Source organism: Psittacula echo (genome assembly GCF_963264785.1).
Source record: "Psittacula echo genome assembly, chromosome: 16".
NCBI lineage: Eukaryota > Metazoa > Chordata > Aves > Psittaciformes > Psittacidae > Psittacula > Psittacula echo.
Window position 1 is genome coordinate 9,738,442 of NC_137752.1, and position 13,327 is coordinate 9,751,768.

The following is a 13,327-nucleotide window of genomic DNA, read 5'->3' on the forward strand; positions in this document are numbered from 1 at the left end:
CTGGTGCTGAGCTGGGTGCCCCCACGTCTCTAACCCTGATGTGCTCTTTGGACTGCCACCTGCATCCGGAGCACAGGAGGTGCTGCAGCTGAGGCCACCTTTCCCATCTGTGCCTGGCTATGTGCCACCCATCTCTGTTCTTCCTCCTCTCTTCCCCTGCTCCAGATCACAGCGAGTCACAGCTCTGAGACCTTCACATCGTATTGCTGCTGTGCTGCAACATGTGGGTGACATCTGAGGATCACCTGGCATTTGCTGGTCACCAGCATTTGGAGCAGCTTCCCATGTATTTGTGGGTGTCACTCACACTGCCAAGCAGAACTAACAATCCTTTCCTTCACTTAGGTACAGGATGCCTAAAGGCTGATCTCTCTCCCATTAGTAGACATAGCACAATGAGAGGATCTGCATTACTGTAGCTAAATATAAAGGGTCACAGGGCTGGAGACCAAGGGACATTTGCCTATTCCAGTGTCTATGCCTTACCTTTGGCAAAAGAACCTAACTTGGCCAATGACAAAGAAAGGCCCATTTCTGTTCACCCCACTGTAACATGAATGCACCAGATGACTTCACATCTCCTTTTGCCTCCTAAAACCAAGGCAGAGCTCTGTTTTATTAAGTGATCCATCCCTAAGGATTCTGGAGTGAAGATGTGTGAATAAGTTGCATTACTGCAGGCAATACAGACAGAGGGAGAGAAAACATCCTCTGGTTTACCACTATAATGCCATGGCAATGCAATCAAGGTGCCTACCATACCAGCTTCTTGACAGCTTCCAAGCTTAGGAGAAGCCCCAGTTTAACATGCTACGATAATTTCTTCTGGGTCCAACTTAGAAGAAATCTAATTTGTTTCCCAAGCAGTTCTCGATTGCAGCAGATGGCTGATGAGCAACACAGCCAAGAGAGAAAGGCCATGGAGTGTCTCACACGTATCTATTGGAGAAGGTAACTGATCAATTATATATTTAGAAACACATTGGGGAAGAGAGCTGGTGGTGGCCATGTGGCTCTGTTCCAACACCTCTGCTCTCTGTCGGAAGAGACAAAATAAATATATATATTTATATAAAAATTAATATATATTACATATACATATATAGGAGCACTGTGTGCAGTTCTTGTGTCCTCAACTGCTCCAGCAGTCATGGAGCTGTTGAAGCAAGTCCAGAAGAGGCCACGAGGATGATCAGGGGCTGCAGCACCTCCCATATGGAGCCAGGCTGAGAACATTGGGGCTGTTCAGCCTGGAGAAGAGAAGCTGTGCAGAGACTGAGAGCAGCCTCCAATGTCTGAAGGGGGCTACAAGGATGCTGGGGAGGGACTCTTCATCAGGGACTGTAGTGATAGGACAGGGATGATGGGTTCAAACTGAAACAGGGGAAGTTCAGGTTGGAGATAAGGCAGAAGCTCTTCCCTGTGAGGGTGCTGAGGCGCTGGCACAGGGTGCCCAGAGAAGCTGTGGCTGCCCCATCCCTGGCAGTGTTCAAGGCCAGGTTGGAGAGAGCCTTGGGCAACATGGTCTAGTGTGAGGCTAGCACTAGATGATCTTATGGTCCTTTCTAACCCAAACCATTCTATGATTCTATGATGTATATTAAACCCCCCTTAACAATCCACTTGGTGGGAATTACAGGAATTACTCATGTTCCCATGCAGCACAGCATCCCTCTCATGCAGTCAAAGCAAGCCACGAGCAGTTGCAGCAGCAGCACTGGCTGCTGGGCATATACATTACCAGGCTAGCGATGGGTTTAGGCATTGTCTTCCGTGCTCTGTGGACCTTGACTTCAGCGTTAGCAGCGGTGGCTTTTTTAGCATCCATGTCCTTACTGCCCTCCCCGAGCTTGGCTGGCATTGTGGCTTGCATCTGAGAAAAGGAGCCCACAGTTCTCCCTTTGCTTGCTCCTCCTGGCAGGGTTTTTGCAGCATGGCCGGTGAGAGAAGCAAAGGTGCTGGTAGTCCTTAGAGGCTGCTCCTGTGCCATCTGCTTGGTTAGAATATATCCATTGCTCCCTGTTACAGAAGTCTGTGTGAAGTCATTAGCTTTCAGATGGTTTTGCTTCCCAGTCTCACCATCTCGTTCAGAAATGCCATTTTCTGCTATCCTATTTAACTTAGTACTGGAGTCCTGCTGGCTCACTTTCGTATTGTCCTGAGTGGTTTTAGCTGGGTTTGGGTGGCCACCAGCTTCGCTGTGATCACAGGAACCGTTGGTTTCACCATCTACTGCCATTTTTGGTTCCCCCGCTTGCTTTTCTGTAGCACTTTCATCTGCAGCCATGGCATTAAACCCTGGAGAAAGAGGGAGGAGGAGGAGGAGGAAGAGAGAAAGAAAAGGGTCACAAGCAGTATCGAAACTCCAAAGAGAAGGTACAGCTACTTACAGTGGCTCAGGAAGAACAACCCTTTCCTCCAGAAAGCTGCTTGCTATATATATATATCTCTATGTAAATCCATTTAGATTGCTCACTCACCTACCTGGCTTGCCTGGATCCTCAGTGAAAAGTGGGGGGTGTGCCTCAGCTGCAAGCAGCACACTCATTCTCACTTGCCTCAGCTGCAGATGTGGCCATTTATTCCCAAGTATGGATTTCTCAAGGTAAATATTACCTTTTGCTTTTCCAGTAACTACACTTGCTGGACCATCTGTCAACCCCCTGCACATCAAACAAAACACTGCCCAATCTTGCATTCAGATCTTGGGCAAAGCCCTTCAGAATGCCAGACTGACACAAGAGAAGTCGTGTGAGCTCTGGTGGCTCAGACACAGCTCAGCAGCCAAGCAGCTCTGCCACTACACAGAACACCCCAAGGAGGAACTCCCTGGCAATGCCAGCTCTCCTGGCAAGGCTATCCAGTGGTTCTTTTCCTGGGATGAAGCAGTGCAGGAGCAGGATTCATGGTGTCATCTCAGAGGCAACAGCCAGAGTAAACACAGGGGGAAGCGTGTGAAGTGCAATTCTAGGCTAAAGTAATGATAGGAGTCAAATGCAGCAAGAATTTTGCAGGCTCAAAGCTCACACCCAGATAACACAGGAGTGCTCATGCAAAAATGGTGTTTTCCCCACTCCTTCCAAACACTTCCATGCTCCCCTCATCAATGAGTTTGTCCCATCTGAGGTTTCAGACCTGAGCTGAAGAAAACCCAACTATGAATACTGTGTACTTAGAATGGTTTGGGTTGGAAAGGACCTTAAGATCATTTAGTTCCATCTGTGTACTTGCAGAAGGGTTTCCAACATGACAAACCAGCAGCTCCCCAGGCAACCAGGAGTGATAACAATTCACTGGCACGCTCAGTGAAACGATTCAAACAACCTGCTGTTAGGGATCCCTTGTGTTGTTTCCCTTCCAGAGGCCACACAGCTATGAAGAGCATCACAAGTCCCACCAGCAAAAGCCTTGTCAAAGCAGGCAGGACTGATTACAACCAGCTTGAATCAAAGCAGTTTTCATGTACAGTACTCAGAAAGGCCCACAGTCAAAGTGGAGGACAGCTCTAGAAGCCAGAGCAGCATACTGCTGTCAGCATCTCATTTCGTTCCACTCCTGAAGCCCAAACACTCCAGGAAAACAATACCCTGAATGTCTCTGCTGACCTGGCAAAACCTGATGCAAGGCTCAAATGTGAAGCAGAACCAGGATCCTGGATGCCAGGATGTCAAGTCCAACATACCTGGGCTGACTGTTCAAATGCAAGCTCTGGAGGGCTTTGCTGTGCACGGAGGAGAAGCAGCGCTATCACCAGAACAGCCTGTGATTGCCTCTCACATGGACTTTGCTGGCTCAGGGCCTCTAAAAAGAGCTCCAAAACCTCCCAGAAGAGTTCCAAAACCTCCTGAAAGAGCTCACCAGTGCCCACTGGGGCACACGCAGGGGGCAGAGGCAGAAACCCACCCCTCCAGCAGGCAGTAACTAAGTGGCTCTCCAAGCACGATTCAAAGTCATCACCTCCATCTGCTGCCCTCTCACACCACCCAGACCACCTTCTGTGTACTGAAAGCTCCGATAAGCCACACAAGGGTTTGTTTTGGAGAGCAATGACTCCTGGAGAAGATAAAGCGCTGGGTTTTCACTGTTATTTAACTACTTGAGAAGTCCTGAGCAGAGGGAGCCAAGAGCTGTGCCTTTATTCTTTCAATCCTCATTTCTCTTTCTGCATTTGGTGTCTTTAAAAGACTCTGCTGTTGCCATTTAAACAATTCTTTCAGCGAAGTCAGTGCCAGAAAACAACAAGTGAGCTCTCTGACCACAGATGGAGGTTTCCAGTGCTCAGCACCAGGCCTCTGTCCGAATTAGGCCTTCAGTATGTGTTGATTTACACACTGCACACTCCCACCAGTGCGCTCAAATGACTTCAGTGGCTGACTATTAGATAAAGGGAATAAGCAGAGGGCAAGAATTGCTTTACCTGCCATGAAGGCAACCAAAACAGGTGCATTAGAGCACTGCCCTAAGGGAAAGAGTAACTGCGTTAGTCCAGAAAAATCTGAGAAACCGAAATGAAAATCCCACGTACAGGTCCCACACACACGATTCTGAAGTGTGCAAAGCACAGCGTGGCTGTGGAAGCACCATCAACCTCTTATGAACAGGCACCAGACCCCCAGATCTGCATGATTAGAGGTTTGTCTAAATAAAGATATGAAATTTCATAGGCCCTAAAGTGGCACAGAACTGGAGAACTTGCAGCAGTCGTCAGCGGATGGGTTTGATCTAACAGGGTTGTGCACCCACTCTGCCCTGCTGTAAAGGGCTGCTCATGTTGCCGCGTAAAATGAGGTCCAAGGGCTTCCACCTCCATAGAATCACAGAATGTTTTGTGTTGGAAGGGACCTTAAAGCTCCTCCAGCTCCAACCCCTGCCACGGGCAGGGACCCCTTCCACTGGAGCAGCTTGCTCCAAGCCCCTGTGTCCAACCTGGCCTTGAACACTGCCAGGGATGGGGCAGCCACAGCTTCTCTGGGCACTCTGGGCCAGCGCCTCAGCACCCTCACAGGGAAGAGCTTCTGCCTTACATCTAATCTGAACTTTTCCTGTTTCAGTTTGAACCCATTCCCCCTTGTCCTATCACTACAGTGTGAGGAAGAGTCCCTCTCACATCATCCTTGTAGGCCCCCTTCAGATATATTCCATTAAAGAGATCCCCACAAAGAGCTAGTTTAGATCAGGAGCTACGTTACTTAAGAACATGTGGTAGCCCAGGTAAAGGAGTCTGGGTTTCACAACCAAAATCCTCAGTCTGGTAACAGCAGAACACGAGTTGCTCACCCAAGCTAGGCTATTGCTCCTCTTGCCGTGATGCTCTGCCTCTAACACATGCTCTGTCCTTGTGGAATGGGACAGGTCTGCAAGTCTGACCACGTTCAACAAGTCTTAGACACATGAAGTGCACGTTTACAACCAGTGCTGAATAGACACAATTCAATAGATATTTACACTTTTGCTGAAATACGGCCTACAGATGGAGACAGGAACAAGAACTACAGACAGCAGGAACCTCACCACGGAGAAATACTGACTACAACAGCCTACAGAAGCTCTTCAACTGCACCAGACAGCTAAAGCCTCCTGCCATGACCTCCTCATCTCCCCTTCTTCATGCTTAAACAAGATGATTGACTCCAAACCTGCCAAGATCTTCATTTCAAAGACACCTCACAGCAGTGAGTTCTCTTCTGGTCAACAGCTTTTCTGCTCTTGTGCTGCAAATGCAAGTGAGTAAAAACTGAAATAATTTCTCCAGAATTTTACAACTTGACAGCATTCCTTCCTTCCTTTCTCCCAAGCAGACCAAAACTACCTCCCCTCAGTATTCCCTTCTCTCCAACTCACTCACTGCTCTTTAATCTACAACCATTCGTTCCTGAACTACAATATGAAAGGCAGAAAGATAGAGTCTGTGTCCATGGAAGTGTAACTTCTTTTACTAGAAGCATCTTAGCATTTTCAGTGCTCCCTTACGCATCCCCTACACACATGCAGCAGGAAAACCTTGTCACATTGCCCACTATGCTGCCTGCATCCCAATCCAAGCATTTGGGATTTATTTGGGATGGGTAACTTGCCCAAGAGATTGATGTTCTGTTATGGTGCCCACCCTCATGTCTGAAATTCATAGAATCATCAAGTTGCTTGTGCTGGAAGGGACCTTAAAGCTTATGCAATTCCAATCCCCAGCCACGGGCAGGGACACCTTCCACTAGAGCAGCTTGCTCCAAGCCCCGTCCATCCTGGCCTTGGCATCCAACCTGGATACCAAGATGAAAGGAACTTCACTAAAGGTTTCTCTCTTAGGAGCTGGCTACATTTTAGTAACACAAGGAATTTAAGACTCAGGAAATGCTGCAGCTCCACTGTCACTGAGACTGCACATGGCAAAGGATTATCAGTAACATATTCAAAGCACTTCTCAGAATTAACAGCTCACTGACTGGAGTGATGCAGAGTTTCCAGCCCTTCCACCCTTCCCCAGGCTCAAGCAGACCCTGCGCACGAGTTTCAGGCTTCAGCTTTCTTCTCGGTATCAGTACCAATCTCAGTGTCTTCTCAGTATCACAGTCATTCAAAATTGAATTAAAGTCCCCATGAAGGGAACAAAATCATACAAAAGTAAGGGAGAAGCCAAGTCAGACAGGAGGAGGCCACCTCACCTCATTTTAGGTGTCCAAAAGGTATCTCAAACTCCAGGGTGCCCCTAAGCCACCATCGCAACCAAGAAGATGACAGCTCAGGTAAGCACAGTCTGACTTCAGGCACCTAACTTTGGCTAAGCTACCCACTGCCTGGACGTGCCTACCATGTGCAAGCAGAAACGAGCTGGACCAGCTCAGTGTTAGAATGATAACTTCAAATAAAACCCTAAATTAGGCAAAATGAAGCCCACCTCTGCTCTGCCAGCCCAGACTCCGGCAATGAGGGTTCCTCTCCACTGTTTCCAGCTCTTCCAGCAGAGACAGGCCTGGCTCTGGTTCTGCCCTGGAGCTGGCCAGAGCTGGTTCAGCCTGCCAAAGCCTGAACCTCTCTAGCAGACATGCCACAGTCTCACCAGCCATCCCTGCCATAGCCAAAGGGAACCCAATCACCTCTGCAGAGACCAAAGGGGATGAGCAGCCACTTTCCATGTGCCAGCCATCAGATGGATGAGCTCAAAACTCTCTATTACTTGGAGAATGCAGTGAAAACAACGTCTGAAATACAGATTTTTAAGTTCCGATCTCACTCCTCAGGGAGACAAAGAATAATATGCAAGCATTACAAGCCTTACACTCCAGGCCAAACTGCAATCATCACTGGGTCTGAGGGGAAAAGAAGACAAACAGAAAGAAAAAGAATATCCCAGAAGCAAAGACACTACTAAACCATGGAACCTTCCTATGTTTTGCTGAACGTCTTGGTGCTGAGCACTGGTAGAGACGAGACAACCTGAAACAGACAAGCAACAAGGGCTGGAAGGGTATTTTCTCTGTCCCCAGCAATTTCCAGTGTCCCCAGCACAGGGCCACAAGGCTTTGGCTGCTGCAAGAGAAACATCCACCTCTGAACTAAGCAAAGACTGAGCTTATCTAAAAGTATATGAAGTGCAGTACAAGTACTGCAGACATTTCCATATATCACACTTCACAGGTGTTTCACCTTAAGCACTTTGCAGATCATCTTTTAACACACTGCAGACACCGCAGTCTTTCTGATTCAATAACCAACTGTCCTGCTGGATCAACTCTGACACGGCAGAAATGCACCTGGCTGCAAGCACTGTGCTACAGCAGTGCCCTCCCCTTCTCCTCAAAGTAAAAAAATACATAAATATTCAAAGCAGAGAGAGGAGCCCAGCTCACATCAAAAGGATGCTGAAGACATGGGGGCTGCTTAGGAAGAACTGGTGGCTGGAGATCCTGCACCCACTGGGAAAGAAAGCAGCACCTCTACCACTGAAGCCAAAAAGTGGAGCATTTTGAAGTCAGGAAATGAAGAGAACCATGTTTTCAGGGCAAAGCTCCTCTCTGGGGTGTGCCCAGCTCTGGAGCAACAGCACAAGAGGGACGTGGAGCTGTTGGAGTGAGCCCAGAGGAGGCCAGGGAGATGCTGCGAGGGCTGGAGCAGCTCTGCTCCGGAGCCAGGCTGAGAGAGCTGGGCTGGGGCAGCCTGGAGAAGAGAAGGCTCCTGAAGGGGAGACCTGAGAGCAGCTCCAGTGCCTAAAGGGGCTGCAGGAAACCTGGAGAGGGGCTTGGGACAAGGGCCTGTAGGGACAGGCCAAGGGGAATGGCTTGAACCTGCCCGAGGGGAGACTGAGATGAGCTCTTAGGCAGAAGCTCTTCCCTGTGAGGGTGCTGAGGCGCTGGCCCAGGGTGCCCAGAGAAGCTGTGGCTGCCCCATCCCTGGCAGTGTTCAAGGCCAGGTTGGACACAGGGGCTTGGAGCAAGCTGCTCCAGTGGAAGGGGTCCCTGCCCGTGGCAGGGGTTGGAGCTGGAGGAGCTTTAAGGTCCCTCCCAACACAAACTAGGCTGGGATTCTACAAGTGATGGTCTCTTTTTCCACTGTCCCCTTTTTAAATCCATGAAGGCAGGTGATATTTATCCAAGAGCCTGCTCTGTATTTCCAAAACTGCCCTGGAGCTGTCACCCAGGGGCAGTGTCACCCAGGGGCAGTGTCACCCAGGGGCAGTGTCACTGCTGCCCTTCTGCTGTCAAGAGTCAAAACAGGAGAACTAAAATAATGAAAAAGAACAACTTCCGCTGTGAATGCTCAGTACTGCGGCTGCAGAGGTCAGATGAATGGGATTCAGCCTCTCTCCGGTGGGCTGAATCACATGAATACTGATGGTGACTCAAAGCAGTTTAACAGCCTGGGTGATATTAATTTGTTCCTTTGCCATGGGATCAGGTCCACAGGGTTACAGCACAGCAACGAGGACCTGAGCCCATCTATGACCACGGGATGCTCCAGCCCTGGGGCTGCTCAGCTCAAAGAGCACTTCTGCTGCTGCAGCCTCCCTGAAGCAGGAGACATGAACACTGGGTGCACATCTGGATGCACATCTAAAACACCTAAGCATCATTTTGCCCTGTCTGGTTTCCTGGCTGCCAGTCTCAGCAATCACAGCTGGGTAACAAAGGCCAGTGAAGAACAATGCATAGGGCACAACCAGCACACAAACTATTGTCTTTCACACACGTGGTGTGCTCAGGAAGACAAGGCTAACATCTGAATGTTACCATAGGAATGGAGACCATACAGTTCCCATTGTAGCACCCTTCTTTCCCCAGTAACAGAACTGGACAATAAGCTGAAGGGGTTGGAATCCCAGCACCTTGTGAAGCCTCAAGACTGCTCCTGCGCAGGGAGGGTTCTCAGCTTCCCTTTGATACACAGCAGCTGCTTTCAGTCCAAGGCACTCAAGACATACAAGGTGCAGAAATGTCTCTCTCCCCACCCTCCTCCCGGATTTTTACCTTCACAGACACTTGACACTTACCTCAAGATCAACCAAGAGCTAAATAAACCCCTTTAGAGTCCTGAGCCAAGCAAGCCAAGGGATCAAAGCGAGCATCTCCTCCCAGAGCAACGTGACCTCCCACTGGCACCTCAGACTTGGGCTCCCAAAGCAGAGGTCTGCTGCATACATGTGTCAGCAGCAGCACTCACATGCTCCCAGTTAATATACAAGCACCATGGCCACATCTGATGCAGCACTCAGTATTTAGCCTGTTCTGAGCTTTACTAACTAAAGAAATGGCAAAACATTATGCTGAAGAGAAGAGAAAGGAAGAGCAATGCTGTACTACACACATCTGAATTAAGTCCAAAATTGTGTTGTTAGCTAAGACAAGGTATTCTGATGGGGCCAGTTCAGTGCTTTTCTAACGCTCTATTATGGAAAAGAGAACAAAAATACACCAAATCCCTGCAGAGCTATCACAAGTAACTAGTCAAGGAATAATAGAGCCATGGAAAGAAAGGAGGGGGCTGCAGAGATAAAGTGTGGTGGGTTTTTCTTTTCCCTAATCCCATTGACACATCTATTAAGCCCTCGGATTTGTGTGCATGCAACTCCCAGCCAGCCACACAGGAAAGACTTCGCCAAGTTAACATGTGCTGCATCCTGCAAATGAAAAGCAAGAAGAAACAATGCAGCAGCCATGAAGCATCCCACAACAGCACCAAGTGTGGAGGGCCCTAACCCCACCAACCACCCTGCAGCCATCAGTGCCTGTTCTGGAGCAAGAGAAACCCCAGGGGAAAACAGAAAGTTCACTTGACTACAGAGAGGAAAAGGGCCAGGTCATCATGTGGCAGGATCAGAGTTCAGTTCAAAGGAGTCATACACAGAAGGTTCAAAGTAACTCCTTTGTGCTTCACAGCCACACCAAAGCAGAAGTGAAAATCAGCGATCAGTCATTAAGGTGGGTGGTGATGGAAGGACTGAAAAGCCAATTCGCCATCTCCTGGGGAAGAGCCCTGCTCAGATAAACACAGAACTGTTTGGGGCAGCACGCCCAAGGGACAAAGCCCATCTCCACACCCCCAGTTTTGGTCCCATCACACGCCAGCCTCATCAGCAAGGTCTGGCCCTCGACCGAGGCAGGTGCTCACCTTCCTCTTTGTTGTTGGTGATATCTTTCAGCAGCTCAGTCTTCATGCAGGCGTCTTTCCTTGGCTCTGCCTTACTCAGCACTGTTCGCTAGGGGTGGGGACGGAAGGGATGGGGAAGGGGGAGGGAAAGAAATGGGAAAGAAATACCACAGTTTAGCTCAATGTTCATACACAAGCTGCATTGAAAAGAAGAGACAATCATGGACACTCCTGTTTACATCAGGGCAAACCTCGTTCTGCAAAGTAATGGCTGCCACGAAACTGCCACCAAGGCACAGGTCACAGACATGAACTGGCAGCTCATCCCCATGAGGAGCAGAGGGGCTTCGCGCTGCACCCAGGCCAGGACCTCGCAGCTCAGTGCGGTTCAGATGCAGCCAGACAGATTCTCTTCCGTGTTTGGGAATCCAGCTGAGTCTGGCTGTGCAGGCATGGACTGAAATGGTCATGAAGAGCACAACAGAATCCCAGCCTGGTTTGTATTGGAAAGGACCTTAAAGCTCACCCAGTTCCAACCCCCTACCACGGGCACGGACACCTTCCCCTAGAGCAGCTTGCTCCAAGCCCCATCCAACCTGGCCTTGAACACTTGATCATCTCAAGGAGGTGACCCTTATTCCTCCAAAACTTCTTAGGTTTTAGGTGTGGGGAGGCTGATCTATCAAACTTGTCATTCCACATCATTTAGCAACATTTACAGCCCATGGATGTCTTTGCTGTTTAGCTTTGGGGTTCTTTCCTAGTTCATTCAAATGTAACTTACAAACTGCAAACCCTCAGTGAGCTCCAGCTCATCATTCATAACATTCATGTGTATTAAAGCTAATGAGCTCTAGTTTTAATTCTACAGAAAGTAATTAGGGGCATTTCCCCTCTTTTTTGTTATTTTCCTGTAAAAACAACACACCTGCCCAACTCCTGCCTTTCACACACCTGGAGTCATGCTGCTAGATCAGGTCTGCAGCTTTAAAACCCCCTCTGTCTCTTTTTGACACGTCAAGACAAAGAGAGCTACCAAAACCAAAGGCAAAAGATATTAACCTCCTGCCAAACACACAGAGAAGGGGTCCTTTGACACAGTGCTCAGAGGACAAGCTGGTCTGAAAGGTGAAGATGGTGAGTGTAGAGGTGCTGCGTCCTGAGGCCAGGCTGGGCAAAGGGCTCACTGCACACTGTCAGTGTTGCAGGAGAAGAATGAGTCCAGGTCAAGCCAAGTGCTGCAGGCCCGCACAGAGCAGATGGTGCCTGCAGCCCTGCAAATCACAAGGTTTAAAGCACACTGAGTGATAAAGAAAGGGAAAGAAAACAACCTGCCCATCTCCTACAAGCAAGCAAAAAGAGATAAGACACACACATGAAGCCCAGTGTATCAGCTCCAAAACCAGCCCCAGCAGCAGCTCGCCCTTCCCCACATGTTTCTGTCTGCATCTAGCAGGAGGGATGAGCTTTGGTGTTGGCACTGCTATAACCAGCCACCCTCTCATCTATGTTTCCTTATCAGCTCAGCTGCAGTGCCAGGTACAGGCAAGTGCTGCAGTGTGGGGTCTTCCTTCACCCTGATTTTGGCAGCCCCCAGCTCCATGCAGGCAGGAACAGCTCATCCAGAACCACGTGTGGCTCATCCAGGACCATATCCCTGCCCCTCGGTGACAGCAGGACTCCTCTGCCCTGCACCAAAATGCCTCTATCTACAAAGCAACACACAGCTGATGGAAGGAGGATGTAGCTGGGCACAGGGTCTCCACCTTCTAAGGTGCTTCAAGGACTAAGGGACCATCTAGGTCTAAGGGCACCTTCAAGGATTGCTCCTCTAGCAAGGAGGAAGGTGGTTGTACATGGCTCCTGCCCCAATCACAAGCAAACAGCAAACACAGGCAAGTCTTGATGCTCCCAGCAAGAGGGAACTGATGCCCCGAGCCCACCAGCTTCAGACACAGACCAAAACTCAAACTGCAAGCATTTGGAACCTCAGCCGACCAGAGAGCCTCAAACAAAACATACCTCCAGCAGACAGTGTCCAACAGCTTCCACCCAGAAACGATCATGAAAACACAGCCCAGAGCGTGAACATAGATCAGCTTCTTTTTATATATATTTGCTAAGCCAATAATATATATCCTTGCTGCAAACATTTGCTTGTAAAGCCTACCCCTCGTCTAGCCGGACTTCCTGTGAGCTGGGAATAACTTCATTTTCCTCATGGACTCACCCTGCTACAAGACTAATGCAAAGAGACCTGCAGAGAGATGGGGCTGAAGCACAGCCCCACGGATTCCACCCAGAGGAAGGGGCACCCAGGCCCTTGCCACACACAGCAGCAGCAAATGAAGACCCTCAACCTGTAAGGGGACCAGGGTGTTTTCCCAGCCTTTGCTGCAACAAAGAAAGGTTTTGCTACTCCTGCTGTTAAACCGACTCATTCTGGAAGCCCCAGGACTTCCAGCAGGTCACTGGAGCCATCTGATTCCAAGTCTGCCTTTATTTCATCAGCAGTAACCCCACTCCACAAACCATCCACACTCTCCCTTCCTCAGAGGCATTGCTGCTGCTCAGCCCCGGATGGCAGAAGAAAAGCCACTGCTGGCACCCATCAGACCTCAGCAGACAGCGACCACCCTCCCTCCTCACTGCAATGAGCAGGAGCTGCCCCAGGGCCTGCCAGCAGCAGGAGCTCTCAAAGCAATGAAACCATCCCCTTTAGTCCTGGGAGAGTAGGTAGGTGCCAAGG

The 13,327-nt window shown here is 49.5% G+C and overlaps 1 protein-coding gene across 2 annotated transcripts in view; it reads right to left on the bottom strand.

Annotated features, from left to right (window-relative positions):
• Positions 1–10,682, bottom strand: part of EHMT1 (euchromatic histone lysine methyltransferase 1) — a 59,939-nt gene extending 49,257 nt beyond the window's left edge. For both annotated transcript variants that reach the window (XM_080630483.1, XM_080630482.1), the window contains exons 1-2: positions 10,600–10,682; positions 1,742–2,298 (exon numbers count right to left, since the gene is read on the bottom strand). In XM_080630483.1, the coding sequence (XP_080486609.1) occupies positions 1,742–2,298; positions 10,600–10,645 (603 nt within the window). In that variant the 5' untranslated portion in view covers positions 10,646–10,682. The remainder of the gene's footprint in view (positions 1–1,741; positions 2,299–10,599) is intronic.
• Positions 10,683–13,327: the final 2,645 nt, after the last annotated feature.